The sequence below is a fragment of the Pseudophryne corroboree genome, chromosome 2, assembly GCF_028390025.1.
Source record: "Pseudophryne corroboree isolate aPseCor3 chromosome 2, aPseCor3.hap2, whole genome shotgun sequence".
NCBI classification, from domain to species: domain Eukaryota; kingdom Metazoa; phylum Chordata; class Amphibia; order Anura; family Myobatrachidae; genus Pseudophryne; species Pseudophryne corroboree.
This window is the reverse complement of record NC_086445.1, coordinates 1,001,613,420-1,001,627,071: the sequence shown is the minus strand read 5'-3', so window position 1 is coordinate 1,001,627,071 and position 13,652 is coordinate 1,001,613,420. Positions and strand designations below refer to the sequence as shown.

Sequence of the window (13,652 nt, the reverse complement as noted above, 5' to 3'; positions counted from 1 at the left end):
GGGACACTGGAACATCAGATACATTAGGGGACGTCCCAAAGTTACTCCCAAGGGTGGGAGTGCTGTCAGTAGCCTGTAAAACCAGACGTCCAAACTTCGAATCTTTGGACGCAAAAGTATCAAACTTGTAGAAGCTTGTGACCGTGTGTCTGAAGACCACGTTGCCACTCTGTAATGTTGAGTAGTAACTGCACCTCTGGCTGTCACCAGTGAGGTGCCCACTGATCTGGTGGTATGGGCACCAGCCTGAACCGGAAACCGTATACCACAGGATAATTACTGCATAGTGGTAATCCTAATCTAACTGGACAGCGTTTGTGTAGACGCAGACCAACTCCTTCTTGTACTATCAAAGAGAACAACAATCTGTCCTATAGTCAGATGGACGACTTAACTTGCACGGATATCCGTAGAGCTCGTACAACCTCTAAAGACACTGCCCCATCGAAAAGATGTCATCACCAAAGGCTGGCCTACGGAAAGAAAAAAAAAAAAAACAACCCATGGGAGAAAACTCTGCCCCTGTATGGAGTACTGCCCTATCGCCCTGGAAAAATCGAAAGTGGACACTGGTATCATAGGGTTCCCAATCAGAGACCCATGTGGTCCCGACTAAGGCAACAACAGGACTGTCCTGGAGAGATAATTCATCCTGCTCTCTACTTAAAACTCAGAGGTCGTTGAATTGAAACATTCCCACCTCAAGGTTAGGCCCCACGGTGTCGCAGAGGGCCTGAAAAAGAGAAAGCCTCAGAACGTCCCTTAAAAAAGTCTGACCCTCCTGTAACAATGCTAAGTGCTGTCGAAAAAGGATGGAGAGAGGTGAAAATCTTAACCATGAAGGAGCCTAACACAGGCCACCCTGTAAACCTGACCGGAGAAAACATGAAAGTCTAGACAGAGGGAATCCCCTGGAATCCAACTCGTAGTCCTGACACCAGTCCATCTACTGTAACAATGCAAGGTCGTGACCGGCTTTCGCTATCACTGTAGGAATAGACGCCTCAGTCTTCTCTGTGAAAGATAGTCTCCAGGGGTCTTCCGCTAGTAGACCTCGCAAGACCGAGCACAAACTGCTGTGGAACCAGTGTGGTGGAATGATAAGTCGCCCACACTCCTTTCCGTTTGGCCGTCGTTAATACCCTGGGTAGAAACTGAAATGATGGAATTTTGTAAACACTTCTGGAAGACCAAGGAAGTGTCATGCGTCCAGTTCGTACGCTGCTAGATCCCACGTGCTGGCCACATACCTGGGTAGCTGATGGTTGTGTCGAGAGGCCAGTAGGACTACAGGAGGTAGCACTCTCACCCTATTACCATCTCGATTCCTGGATGCATGTTCTGTTGACTGAGAGTCTTTACCAGTGCTCGATTCCCGGAATGAACTATACTGAAAAAGGACGATGTTGCGCCTTCCTGCCCACATTATCCTTGTAGCTACTTTTAATGTCCTCATGTTACTTCTTGATGGTTTAGGTATGCTGTCGTTGTGACATTGTCCGACTGCATCTTTAAGTGGTGACCCATCACTAGGTTTTCGGCTAAAAGAAGTATTGTAACCGCACTCAGTTTGACGTCTATCCATTCTGAAACTGTTTCTTCTCTAGGATTGCACTCCAACCTTTGAAACTGGCATCCGTTGTGAGGATCCCCCAATTCTAAAAGCCGAATCTCTTCCCTGCTGCGAGATTCGTTAGTAACGACCACCAATACGAGGGAAGCTTGTGAATGAAATCAACAACCTGTGATATCGAAAACCAACGCGAACCTGCTCTCTGAGCAATGAGGTTCACCTGGAAAGGTTGGTAGTGAAAACCGCCGTACTGCAGAGTCTCCAAAGATGGCAACATCTTCCTGAGAAATTGTACCCCATAGGTAAGGAACAGTCTGTAGTTGTAGTACCTGAGCTACCCGCCTCAGTATGTCCTGGATCTTGCTCTGCATTTGCACAGTCTCCAAGATAAAACCTGGAAATTGAACCCCTTGAATTGGCATTAGGGTGGATTCCTGGAAATTCCAATCCACCCACGTTTAGAGAGAATTCGATAAGTCGGCTTCCTTGAGCAGCTGTTCCTGGAAGATGGCTTATATCAGCAGAGCATCCTGATCGTACCTCCAACAGTCTAAAACTTGCGACCCTTATCACCCTGATCCCTGTTAAAATTCTCAGGGCTGAAGATAGACCGAATGGCTAAGTCACAACTGGCAATGATCTCTCACCAGTACTAATCCTAAGTATGCTTGGTGAGTAGTCCAATGCGGGATAGGAAGGAATGTATCCCTTATGTCCTAAGACACTATGACTCCTCCAAGCCCAGTCCTGCAATGAGCAATTGCGTTGATTTCTCTGGAATAAGTAGGCCAGTATAAATTGGATTAAAAAAACGTGAATACGAGTGTGATTCTAAGAGAACCCCTTTCCACCCTGAGAGTAGGGATATTAATAATAATAGCGCAACCCGCTGGATAACTTATTGTGGACAGACACTATTAGTTTGGTCCCAGACAATCTTCTTGCAGTAAACTCCGAAACGTTGTTAATAATGCCTTCGCTTTTGAACGGAATGACGGCTTAGGTGTTGTCAATATCTATCAGTAATATATAGAGACAAACCCTTTTGATACCAAATTCTCTTCTCAAGTCTCGAGTCCAGTCTCCCTAGACCTTCCCCCATAAGAGGTCCAAGGAGCATTTGTATATAGAGCTGTTATTGGCTATTGTGAATAGCCTCACCAGCCCGATTCGAGAACTAAACTAGTTGAACTGATCAGAATAACTGCTACTGCCTATTGGTATATTTCTATGAAATCCGGTAGGCAGAATTCTGATTTCAGTTGTCTGAAAATTATTGGGCCAAGGAAGGCTTACCCTCCCATGGAAATTGCCTTCCAACTCGGTAACTTTAACCCTTTTACCAAAACAGCGATCTCTCAGTTCCGTTTGAGATGGTCTTGGAACTATAGGTTATATCTTCTTGTCAATATCAGCCTACACATGACCCCTGTTTTGCAGTGGGACTGTAACAAGTAAGAATGTCACATTTGCAGACTAGGCTGAGGTGCGCTACCAACGTTATGAGATCCTTGTCCCCTTCTGTGGAAACCGAAATTCTGTTGTCACAGAAAACTATTGAGAGACATAGCCGAGATCGGGATGCTAACCTCCCTAACAGCCTGGTAAGTATATGTGGTTAACCTTCGGATATGTTCCGCTAATCAAAGAAAAACTTAGACAGATGGAAGCATGTACCGATCGCCTCTAGTTAGTTACACCTCTAACGGTTAGCACACAGTTACGAGAGCCAGCACATCTTACCACTCGTACTCTAAGGCAGGAAAAGGGGTCTTATTGACGACTTAGGACATCTTGTTACATATGTGTAGATGGAGGAAGTCTTAAGCATGAAAACCTCCCTGTTTAGGATGGGATCACAGCCCCTACTCAATCAGTGCAATATATGTCATTTTATTCTTATCTTAACGGATCACTGGCCCCCTGGTTGGTTGCCCAGTCTCGTCGCACACCCGAGGGCTGTCAACCGTAGTGCTTATTTATTAAAGCCTCCAAAGTAATCTCTTGCGATTTATCTTAGAGAAAACATTCATACCAACCCAGCCGGACTTTCACCTATTAGCATAGGCGGAGAAGGGCTGTAGAAAAATTAGGAGCTCTGAAGAATAATCTCAAACAGTTAGAAATCTTCTTTCCGCCTAGTAAGAAATAAATACTCACTCAATTATTCCCCACCAGACCACCCACTGTTAATGAGTTGGGTGACATTGTCTGAAGCTCCCTCCCCCGCCGGACCTGTCAGCAGCGTCCGTTGGAGGCAGTATGTACATATAATATATAATTTGATGGATGCCAAAGGTAACTGGAGTTACTGTGCTGGTAAAAAAAAAAAAAAAAAAAAAATCTTGGTTTGTACATTTGACTGTGAAAATGCACCCCCACAGAATACTTGTAGTGCATCTCATCTGTATAATATGTAACGGAATAACATAATATATGACAGGAACAATTGTACTGGATTCACAGAGAGAAAAAAAATGAAATAAAATAATTTATTTTAAATAGCCTCGTTGCAACCCCGCACACCTAACTGTGATTAAGTACTGAGGTCGGTGTTGATATCCAGAACGTTCCCCTTATTTTCACAGGATCTTTGTAGTAGAAGTCCATTGAAAATATATCGCATAAACATGCTTGATTAAAAACACCTGGAAAATCCTTTGCAGCAGAGACCTAACAAAAACTACCAGCAGAGGGAGTAGTAAACTTTTAATTTATTTATTTTTTTAAACCTATCTATAGGTAGAAAAACCCCTCCCTCAATTCTGACTGTCTGAGGAAAAAGGCTCCACTAAAGGGGGCGTTATACGATTCTGAGAAGCAATTTTTGGCGCCTCTGAATATATTAAAGATGGCTGCCATTAAAAATATAGTCACATCATGAAAACACTACCTTCTCTCTACTATCCCCCATAATGTCCAGCCCGACCGCCCCGCTCTCTGTTAATTACCCCGCCAGCTCCCCTCAGCCCTCCGCTCCCAGTGCAGCCAGCGGGAGGGGCAGTCTTGCGGGCAGCTGAGCTCAATCAGCAGGCTGCGGGGAGTACTGTGCCAGTGCACACTAGAGTGGCCGGCGGGAGGGGCTGTGTTATGAGATCCCTAGCGGGCAGCTGAAGGCGCTGTGCCCGCGCTCCCTAGAGCGGCCGGCGGGAGGGGCCGCGTTATGCAATACTTCTGGCGGGGCGGCTGCGCTCTGATAGGCGGCGGGAGGTGTTGAGCCAGCGTTCCTTGGAGACCACTAGGAGAAGGTAAGCTTCCTCCCCCTGATGTTGCCGCTGATCATGTCTGCGGAAGGAGGGGGGCGGGCGGGGGATGCTGTACTTGTGAGGAAACAGCGTCTCTCAGTACTGTACTGCAGGTACTTCTGAGCGACTTTATTCCCCGCCATCTCTATTATGCAGGGAGCCACAGCCATATAAGTCTAGATGTCCCTCTAGGGCAGGCATTCCCAACCGCGGTCCTCAAGGCGCACCAACAGTGCAGGTTTTAATGATATCCAGGCTGCAGCACAGATGGTTAAATCAAAATAACTGAGCTAATAATTAAGTCACCTGTGCTGAAGCCTGGATATCACTAAAACATGCACTGTTGGTGTGCCTTGAGGACCGTGGTTGGGAATGCCTGCTCTAGGGGCTACTCACTGTCTCTGTGCTCAGGATTTTCTGTGAAGAGAGCAGCAGATCCCTTTAGCTGGGACCTTAGTCTCCTTCCAGTTATTCCTGCACCCTCCTTTTGTTAGGAGGGATTGGGCCTCTCAAATTAGGTTCTGCCTGCACCCTCCTTTTGTTAGGAGGTATCGGGCTATTACTCATGTTAGAGAAGAAAAAAAATATATTTTGTGGAGCAATAGCTCCTATGTGCTTTCTCCAAGCACAATTTTTCAAACTGAGGGATAGGGGGCGTGAAGGGGGAGGAGCCGGCTGTGCAGACTATGTTTTAATTTTAGATTGTGCCACACCTCCGGTTGCAAGACTTCACATCCCTAATGTATCTGATGTTCCAGTGTCCCCTAGTGGATAAGAGAGAAAATTCCTATCCAGAGCAGTGGTGAGCTCGAACGGGAAGATGATCCAGAACTTCCCCCAGAGGAGGAAGCCTGGGATGACACAAGGGAAAACTAGCAAATAGTTCCCACCCATGGTAGTATACTCCAGCCAGGCCAAGGAGGTTGTTTCTGAAGAAGAATCTCAGGTTATGGGATACTCTATGTTTGGTAGTCTTTCCCAAAAAGTGTTCCATTGTGGGGCACGGTTTATAGCATTCTTGACTATGATCAAGACCGCAATCATCAAGTGCCCATGTATTTTCCCCCTCAGCTTCCCTCCCTAAAAACTTTTATAAGGATTCTAAAAAGATAGTTTCATACATCTTGGCAGCCAGTAAACGTATTCCATATAGGTTACTCTCAGAAAATAAAACTACATCTAGCATGTAGATGCCACGGTTAAAACATTGCCTGCATGAGAGAGAACATGCTTTCCATTAGGTGTAGTCCCCATAGATTTTTAGGGAGCTTCGTAATCGGTCATACCTCCTGTGGGGAAAGCACTGGTAAGGTTGTACACGGGACATATGTATGTCCAGGGTTCTAACCTAGGTTTTAAAACCCCAGGAAACTGTCTTGACGCAACACAGACTGGATAGATGCTTTAGTAAAAGCAAGTTAAAGGTCCTGGGGTTATGGATGGAGAGACAGAGCTGGCTCTATCCATTAGGCCAATTTTGGGTCTTCAAGTAATCAGCCTGAGAACAGGCTAAGTAGTATTAGCACCTGTAAGAGGCTGATAGAAGGCGTGCTTTACTCAGGATCTCACTACCTGGGGGGAACTGGCAGCAGTCCCATTGAGATACAATCATTTTCTGACCTTAAGTACTGTGCATATGCTTGTAGTCAGGGCATAAGTTCCTGTCTGTTTAGTTAGAGCAGGCATTCCCAACCATGGTCCTCGAGGCACAATAACAGTGCAGGTTTTAGTGATATCCAGGCTTCAGCACAGATGGTTAAATCAAAATAACAGCTATTAATTAAGTCACCTGTGCTGAAGCCTGGATATCACTCAGGGGCCCTACACACTCGGCGATGCGCCGCCGAGGTGCAATGCTATAGAAATATCCACTATCTCCTATACAACAGTCCCCTACCCCTGTCTTAGTTTGACACCCCCTCGAGTAACAGCCAGGCTATTAAATAGGAAATGGACTGCATTTATTCCAGAGACTTCAGCATGTGTTGGTATTAGCCCCATAAAGTGAGGACTACTCTATAGTTTTATGTCCCTGTGATTTTTATTTGATCTGTTTATAAAAACACAGTCCACAGGCACATTCAGTGTCCACTGTGGTACTGCTCTTACCCAAGCTTATACAGCACTTTCTCTTTACACCGCCAACACGAAACACATGCCAAATCTGGTGTCATACCAAGGGAGACATTGTATAACAAAATACAATCATGTATAGTACATACATTCGCATGCAAAATCATTTCTACCAGTGTTTTACTGCAAAACAATAAATGGAAGACTACACTTGGTCGCCTACCTTTAACCGTATCCCAAATGATTGCCGAATTATCCACCGATGCCGAAACCATGAAGTTGCTGTCCTGTGTCCAGCTAATGTCATAGACGTCCTCCAAGTGGCCCCTGCAAGCAGTAATACTTAAATTATTCTCCTCAGTCATTATAATCAAAGCCTCAATGGGAGAATTTATAGGTTAGAGCAGCGGTTCTCAAACTCTGCTCCCAGGACCCCAGGTCACGTTTTCCAGGTCACCCAGCAGCAGCACAGGTGTATTCCTTAAGGGTCCCATACACTGACCCTCACGTCGCATAATATTTCCCTTGAACCGTCCGGCATCCTACCGGGTGGCAGGATCGCATAAGATACATTGTATGCGGTCCTTTTGCATACGATGTATCTTATGTGATCCCAGCCATGCCTGCAGGAACCGTGATATCACAAGTGTAGCACTAACGATCTACGGACTCCGATCCGATGCTCAAGGGACCGCGCATTGGATCGGATGTAAAACACATCCGATTTGCCACTTTTCAACCAATTTATCATCCCGAAAGGTCGAAAATGGGCATTATCGTTGTAGTGTATGGGGCCCTTTACTCACTGACACATTTTAAAAGATCCACAGATTACTTCACTTTTGATTCTGCCAGGAGACCTGGAACACATCACAGAGTTTGAGAACCTATGGGTTAGAGAACTGGGTTACAATACAGTGGAGGAACAGCTCACAGATAAACGGATGCGGGAACATGGGGACATTCGCTTCAATGAAGGAAAAACGTGCACAGGAATTGCCAGTTCAAAAACAGTGATCACTCATTATTACTACTGGCCACACACCTATAGATCATCTTTCCAGCTGGCACAAAAAGTTGGTCGTGTACTGGAGCGAATGATTTACTCCCAAACACCGGAACAACGAACAAAAACATTCATTCAGACCAGTTTGTTAAACCCGTTTGATTTATTTTTGTTTGTCTGAACTCCCGCTGATAGACGACAATGGAGAAATACCTCAGTGTTTTAAATACAGTCCAGTTTTCCTTGTTCAATTCCGATTCCTCTCCCTCAGTAAACAGAGTTGGTTCCGGTTCTTTGCTTTCACTCAGCTTCCATAATAATATTGCAGCATCTATATAACACAGGGATAGAGGATTCCAGTTCCATTCATTACTCCATAAGTCATATAGCAATGGACACTCTCACTCATAGCAGAGCCCTGTCTGGTCTATACATCTCTAGCTTCACACCATCACCTAGAGCAGGCATTCCCAACCACGGTCCTCAAGGCACACTAACAGTGCAGGTTTTAGTGATATCCAGGCTTCAGCACAGGTGACTTAATTAGTAGCTCAGTTATTTTGATTTAACCATCTATGCTGCGGATTGTGTGGTCGGGATTCCGGCGTCGGTATTTCGACCGCCGGGATCCCCTCCAGTGGGATTTAGTACTGATCCCCCTTTCAGTGAGCCACAGAACTGCCCTGTGCGTGGCTGCCTTAAGGGGGGAACATCTACAACTGCAGCTGTGTCAGTAGACGCATTGCCCCGCTGTCAGTAGACGCATTGCCTGCCCCCCCAGCCCAGCCCCCCCCCCCCCCCCCCCACTAACTCCCATGGTGCAGGTAGGCTGTTGCCCAGACAGCATACCGAAAATAAACATTAAAAAGAAACTGAAGAAAACTCTCTGGAGCTGCACAGATGTGCATCCTCTCCCGAGGGCACTTTTTTCTAAACTGCCTGTGGGAGGGGGCATAGAGGGGAGGAGCCAGCACACCCAGTTGAAGAAATTTAAAGTGCACTGGCTCATTTGGACCCCATCTATACCCCATCGTACCAGATTCCCCAATATCCCTTATGGATGCTAGAGAAAAATGGCCTGGCATTGAATAAGTCGGTACCCCTTCCAGCCTAAACCTGTTGGAAACTGACGGCTTTCCGACAAGACGACAGTGTCCGACAATAATTGAATACACCCCTAAAGCTGTAAGTGAGCGTATTTTAGTTTCTGGACACGGCAGAAAATAAATAGGGCAAGTAGTTTAAGAAACTATTTGTACACACTATACACAAAGATTTCAGCATCTACAATAATACAAAATAAGCAATGACATAAGTTCCCCAGGAACCATTGAGGCAACAAAACTTTAGCAGACGACCGAATTTATATATATAAACCTTACCATCTCCACCGGATGCCAAAATCTCCCCATTTGGGGAGAATCGGACAACATTGACAGCCTTGGTGTGGCGAACAAGGCTGGCCAAGAACTCCACCACAGCTTTTCCATCTTCAATTTTGTCCACCCTCCACATCTAGCAAAATAAATATTTCAGTGACTGGGTTACCTACTGGCAGGTGTGTTTAGTGTATGTGTACATCCCTGGTGTTCATTCTAGCACCCTGCACCTTTCGAAACACGTGCAGTTCCTCTTTCCTGCCTGGTGTGTCGCTCTCTGCTCTGGTGCTCTGTATCTCAGCAATAAAATACAGACCAAAAAGTGCCGAGAAGCACCAGAGTAGAGAGCGACACCACAAGCAGGAAAGAGGAACTGCACGTGTTTTGAAAGGTGCAGGGTGCTAGAATGAACACTACATTCCCTCCTGCAACCTTCACACAACACATTGGGGAATCTCACTGAGGACAGCAGCCAATGTTCTAATTTCCATAACACTTTTTTTCTCCCCTTGAAGGTATCCAAATATCTAATTTCATCATAAAGGCCAAACAAAAGCACACCACATGCAGTATTTATAAAAGGATGTGGATCATTAGATAGACAGTGTCTAGGTCAGGGCTGGCCAAACCGGTCCTCTAGATCTACCAACAGTTCATGTTTTCCAGGCCTCCTGGAGATCTGTAGAATTGTCAGTTAGGAATAAATGCAGCACATCTTAATTAGTAATGACTACACCTGTGCACCAGCTAGGTGGTCTGGAAAATGTGACCTGTTGGTAGATCACGAGGACTGGTTTGGCCAGCCCTGGTCTAGGTCGTCAATGTTTAGGTCGACCGGTCAAAAGATCGACCGAAGGTGTTTTTTTTTTTTGGGGTGTCATTTTCTTCGTAGAGTGACCGGCAACCCCAATTAGTGCACCGTGTCCCCTCGCATGGCGGGCAAAGTGATTACCATTCCAATCGTAGTCCATGTGGATCGTTAAGTATGAAAAAGTTCAAAAAAAGAAAAAAAATTTGAAAAACTCATGTCGACCTTTTGACCTGTCGACCTAGAAACCCTGTTGACCTATAGTGGTCGACCTAAACATTGTCGATCTTCAGACCGGATCCCTTTATAAATGCTCTCCCAATACATTAGGAATACAATGGCTGCCTTTAAATATACCATTATCATCATGCTTATGGTGGGGATTCAATTGCCGGTGAAGAAGGTGACATGCAATGACAATTAAACACCGGCAACAGCAGCGCAACTCACACCCTTCACCCGGTTGACCCACTCAAAAGTGCTTGCTACCCTATGGGATAGCAAACACTTTTGAGCGAGATCTCGCCACCGTAAAGTGCGGCAGCTGTCGTGCGAATTCAGCCAGGTGAACAAGTTGCCGGCAATAGAATCCCCACTCTATATATCAAATTTTTCCTATTAGATTGTAAGCCCTTTTGGACAGGGCTGGCTAAAATTTCTGTGTCATGTATTAGTACATAATGGGGTCGATTCAATTCGGCAACTTATGAATAGCGCCGGGAATTAGCTCCCGACGCTATTCAATTCAACTGCTAGTTACCCGCAATTGTCGGGAATTCTTCTCTCATCCCCGGGGTGTGAGAGAAGAAAACCGACAAAAGTGCTGCCGCACGGCCGGCGCGAGGCTGATTCTGTCGGGAATCAGCCTCGCGCCGGGTAGTTAGGTCGGAGAATGCCCGTTCTCCCGACAATTCAACCTGTTTAGTCGGAGAGAACGGGCCATCGCCGACTTAACTGGAGCTGAATTGAATAGCGTCGGGAGCCAATTCCCAGCGCTATTCATAAGTTGCCGAATTGAAATCGACCCCAATGTGGGTTTTTTTTGCCATGATGTCCTCACTGAAAAAAGCTGTGTAATATGATGGCGCGTTAAAAATAATTATTAGATTACAAATTGTTTATTGCGTTTCCCCAGCGTTTTTTATAGTCTCTACTTGCTGTACTCGCAAGTACTTAGTACTACAATAAAGGAAACGTATCTATGTGTTTCTAGGTTATCTATGTAACAGGACCGTAGCCATGCACAAGTGGAAGAGCCTTCAGTCAGCCTATAACATGCCACTTAGGAGCTGATTGGCTGGTACTCTCCCTCCGTCCACTTTATCTCTCTGCAGAGCTTTGTACATAGACACCTGGGACAGTTCCACACTCAGCGGGAGACACTTCCACATGGAACTCACCCGCACTGCAGTGTCGACCCCGGCTGACGCCATCCTGTTCACCTTGCTAGTCCCATGCTGGAAATCCAGGCTGTACACCGGCTCCCGATTGTGCCAGGAGATCTCACAAGTAATCACCTTCATTCTGAGTGGGAAAATCACATATTAGTCAGACCAGACGAGAAATGCATCCCCGCAACTAGGGGGGCCAATCCCGGGCATCGGGATAAAAAAAAAATTGTCAAATCCGGGACTCGCTTTCAACTGTGTCCGGCCGCCCCCCACGCCCCGCAGACATAAATAAACTTACAAACCTGCACAGCAGGGCGGCGGGTGAGCGCAGAGGGAGAAGGCGATGAGTGCGGGGGGAGCCGGGAGGAGGCAGCGGGTGAGTGCAGGGGGAGCTGGCGGGTGAAGACCGCCGTACCTTTCCGGCTCTGTGGCTGCTGACAGCGCAGCGTGACCTCACAGTCACAGGTCACACTACGCAGAGCGAGCCGGGCAGCGTCTGAGCGTCCGATTGGAGCTTCCAATTCCAGGATTGGATCCCGGCCAATAATTGGGCGCCTAAATCCCAGGAACCCGCGATTGCCCTCCCTACCTGCCCAACCATACCTCCCATCCTTATTCCATATCTCCAACAAGCGCACAGAACATTCATGGTCTGCTTACCATTTGCCAAACCAATCACGGTGGTTAGCATTTTTGCAGAAATAAGCAGGTCCAGTATATTTTTGTCGACAGAATATTAACATTGAGCATGTCAACACTGACATAAAATGCTGACAAACAGCTGTTCCATCGCTAAGTAACCGTGTGGCTTATGTTCCGGCAGTTGGGCCTTTAGTCGCAGTTTTCAAACATTACCAGCAACTTGCAGCTACAGCTGTCCCGATCCTTAGTCCTAAAGCTGTCAGGACACCTATTTACATTTTACAACCATCCATCCTGTCAACAGGGATGTAGTTACTATCCTGACGTTCAGAATACAGACGCCGGGATCCTGAACGCCAACAGCTGCGCCAGGGCTATTCCCACTCGTGGGTGTCCACAGAACCTGTGGCGAGTGCAGCAAGCCACTGAGCCCGCAAGGGGCTTTCTAGCGCTCGCCCCCGCTGCCGGCATTCTCACGGCCGGGATCCCAGTGTCGGTATGCCGACTTCCAAGAACCCCAACCCGGTCAACAGATAACGAATGACCCCAAGTATCCGGAGAAGTAATTACAGAGGAGTGTCCTATATAATGTGCAACTGCCCCCACACCTAGCCAGAGACACAGCATATACCGTATATAAGTGGGTATATAAGTGGGTATATGGGCAGCTGGGAATGATGGCAGTAGTAGTAACCTATACAATATATATATATATATATATATACACACATATACACACACATATACACATATATATATATATATACATACTTATGCGACTGGGAATGATGGGGGCAGTAGTGCTGCAGGTTGATGTAATACTGGGAGGAGAGCTGTATGACAGAGCAGCATGCTGATCAGACGCAGTCCGGCCTCAGACATCTCCCCCTACACTAATCACAGACCTGACTCTGCTGCTATAATCACCGTTATCAGCACCCTCCAACCTGTCACGTCCCCTCCCGCACTGCTCTTCCCATACACATGTTACCGGAGCCCTCATACTGCATTGCACTGATGGGCGGGTGAGCACTTACCCCGCACCGGTACTCACCTCCTGAGTGTATATGTCCCACCGCTCTGTGTATCAACACCATACAGCAGCTACTGCAGAAAGTAACTTTCCCGCCCGCGCCTCTCTGCACCCGGTCACCGCCTCCTCCTGCAGCGGCATCTAGCGGCGGGGAAGGGGTGGTGCGCTGCCTGTCATATGTTCTCTCCAACTTCTGCTTGAGCAGCGATGACGCGCTATAGGCTGAGTAATGGTCTCTTGATGCTTCAGGATCTGTGTCCTACTCACTGCAGAAATCATGTATTATTAAATAAATTAAACCACTTAACTAACAATGATTTTCCCAAAAGCCGCTCAGAAAGTGTCATTTTTTTTACGAGTGAATTAGATGAAAAACATATATTTCAACTTATCAAAAATGATTTCAGTTACTATATATCAGTGGCGTGCGGTGAGGTCAGTGGCTGGTGAGGCACTGCAGCCATAATGTCCGCCGAATCCTTCCAATGACCCCTACCACCGC

At 46.6% G+C, this 13,652-nt stretch overlaps 1 protein-coding gene across 4 annotated transcripts in view; it reads right to left on the bottom strand.

The window, feature by feature from the left end:
• CHAF1B (chromatin assembly factor 1 subunit B) overlaps nucleotides 1–13,315 on the bottom strand; it is a 46,449-nt gene extending 33,134 nt beyond the window's left edge. The window contains exons 1-5 of one of the 4 annotated variants that reach the window (XM_063956545.1): nucleotides 13,155–13,315; nucleotides 11,485–11,608; nucleotides 9,280–9,412; nucleotides 8,111–8,228; nucleotides 7,115–7,218 (exon numbers count right to left, since the gene is read on the bottom strand). In XM_063956545.1, coding sequence (XP_063812615.1) covers nucleotides 7,115–7,218; nucleotides 8,111–8,228; nucleotides 9,280–9,412; nucleotides 11,485–11,607 — 478 coding nt within the window. In that variant the 5' untranslated portion in view covers nucleotide 11,608; nucleotides 13,155–13,315. The other 3 variants (XM_063956543.1, XM_063956544.1, XM_063956546.1) reach the window with 3 other exon arrangements.
• Between the last annotated feature and the right edge of the window lie 337 nt (nucleotides 13,316–13,652).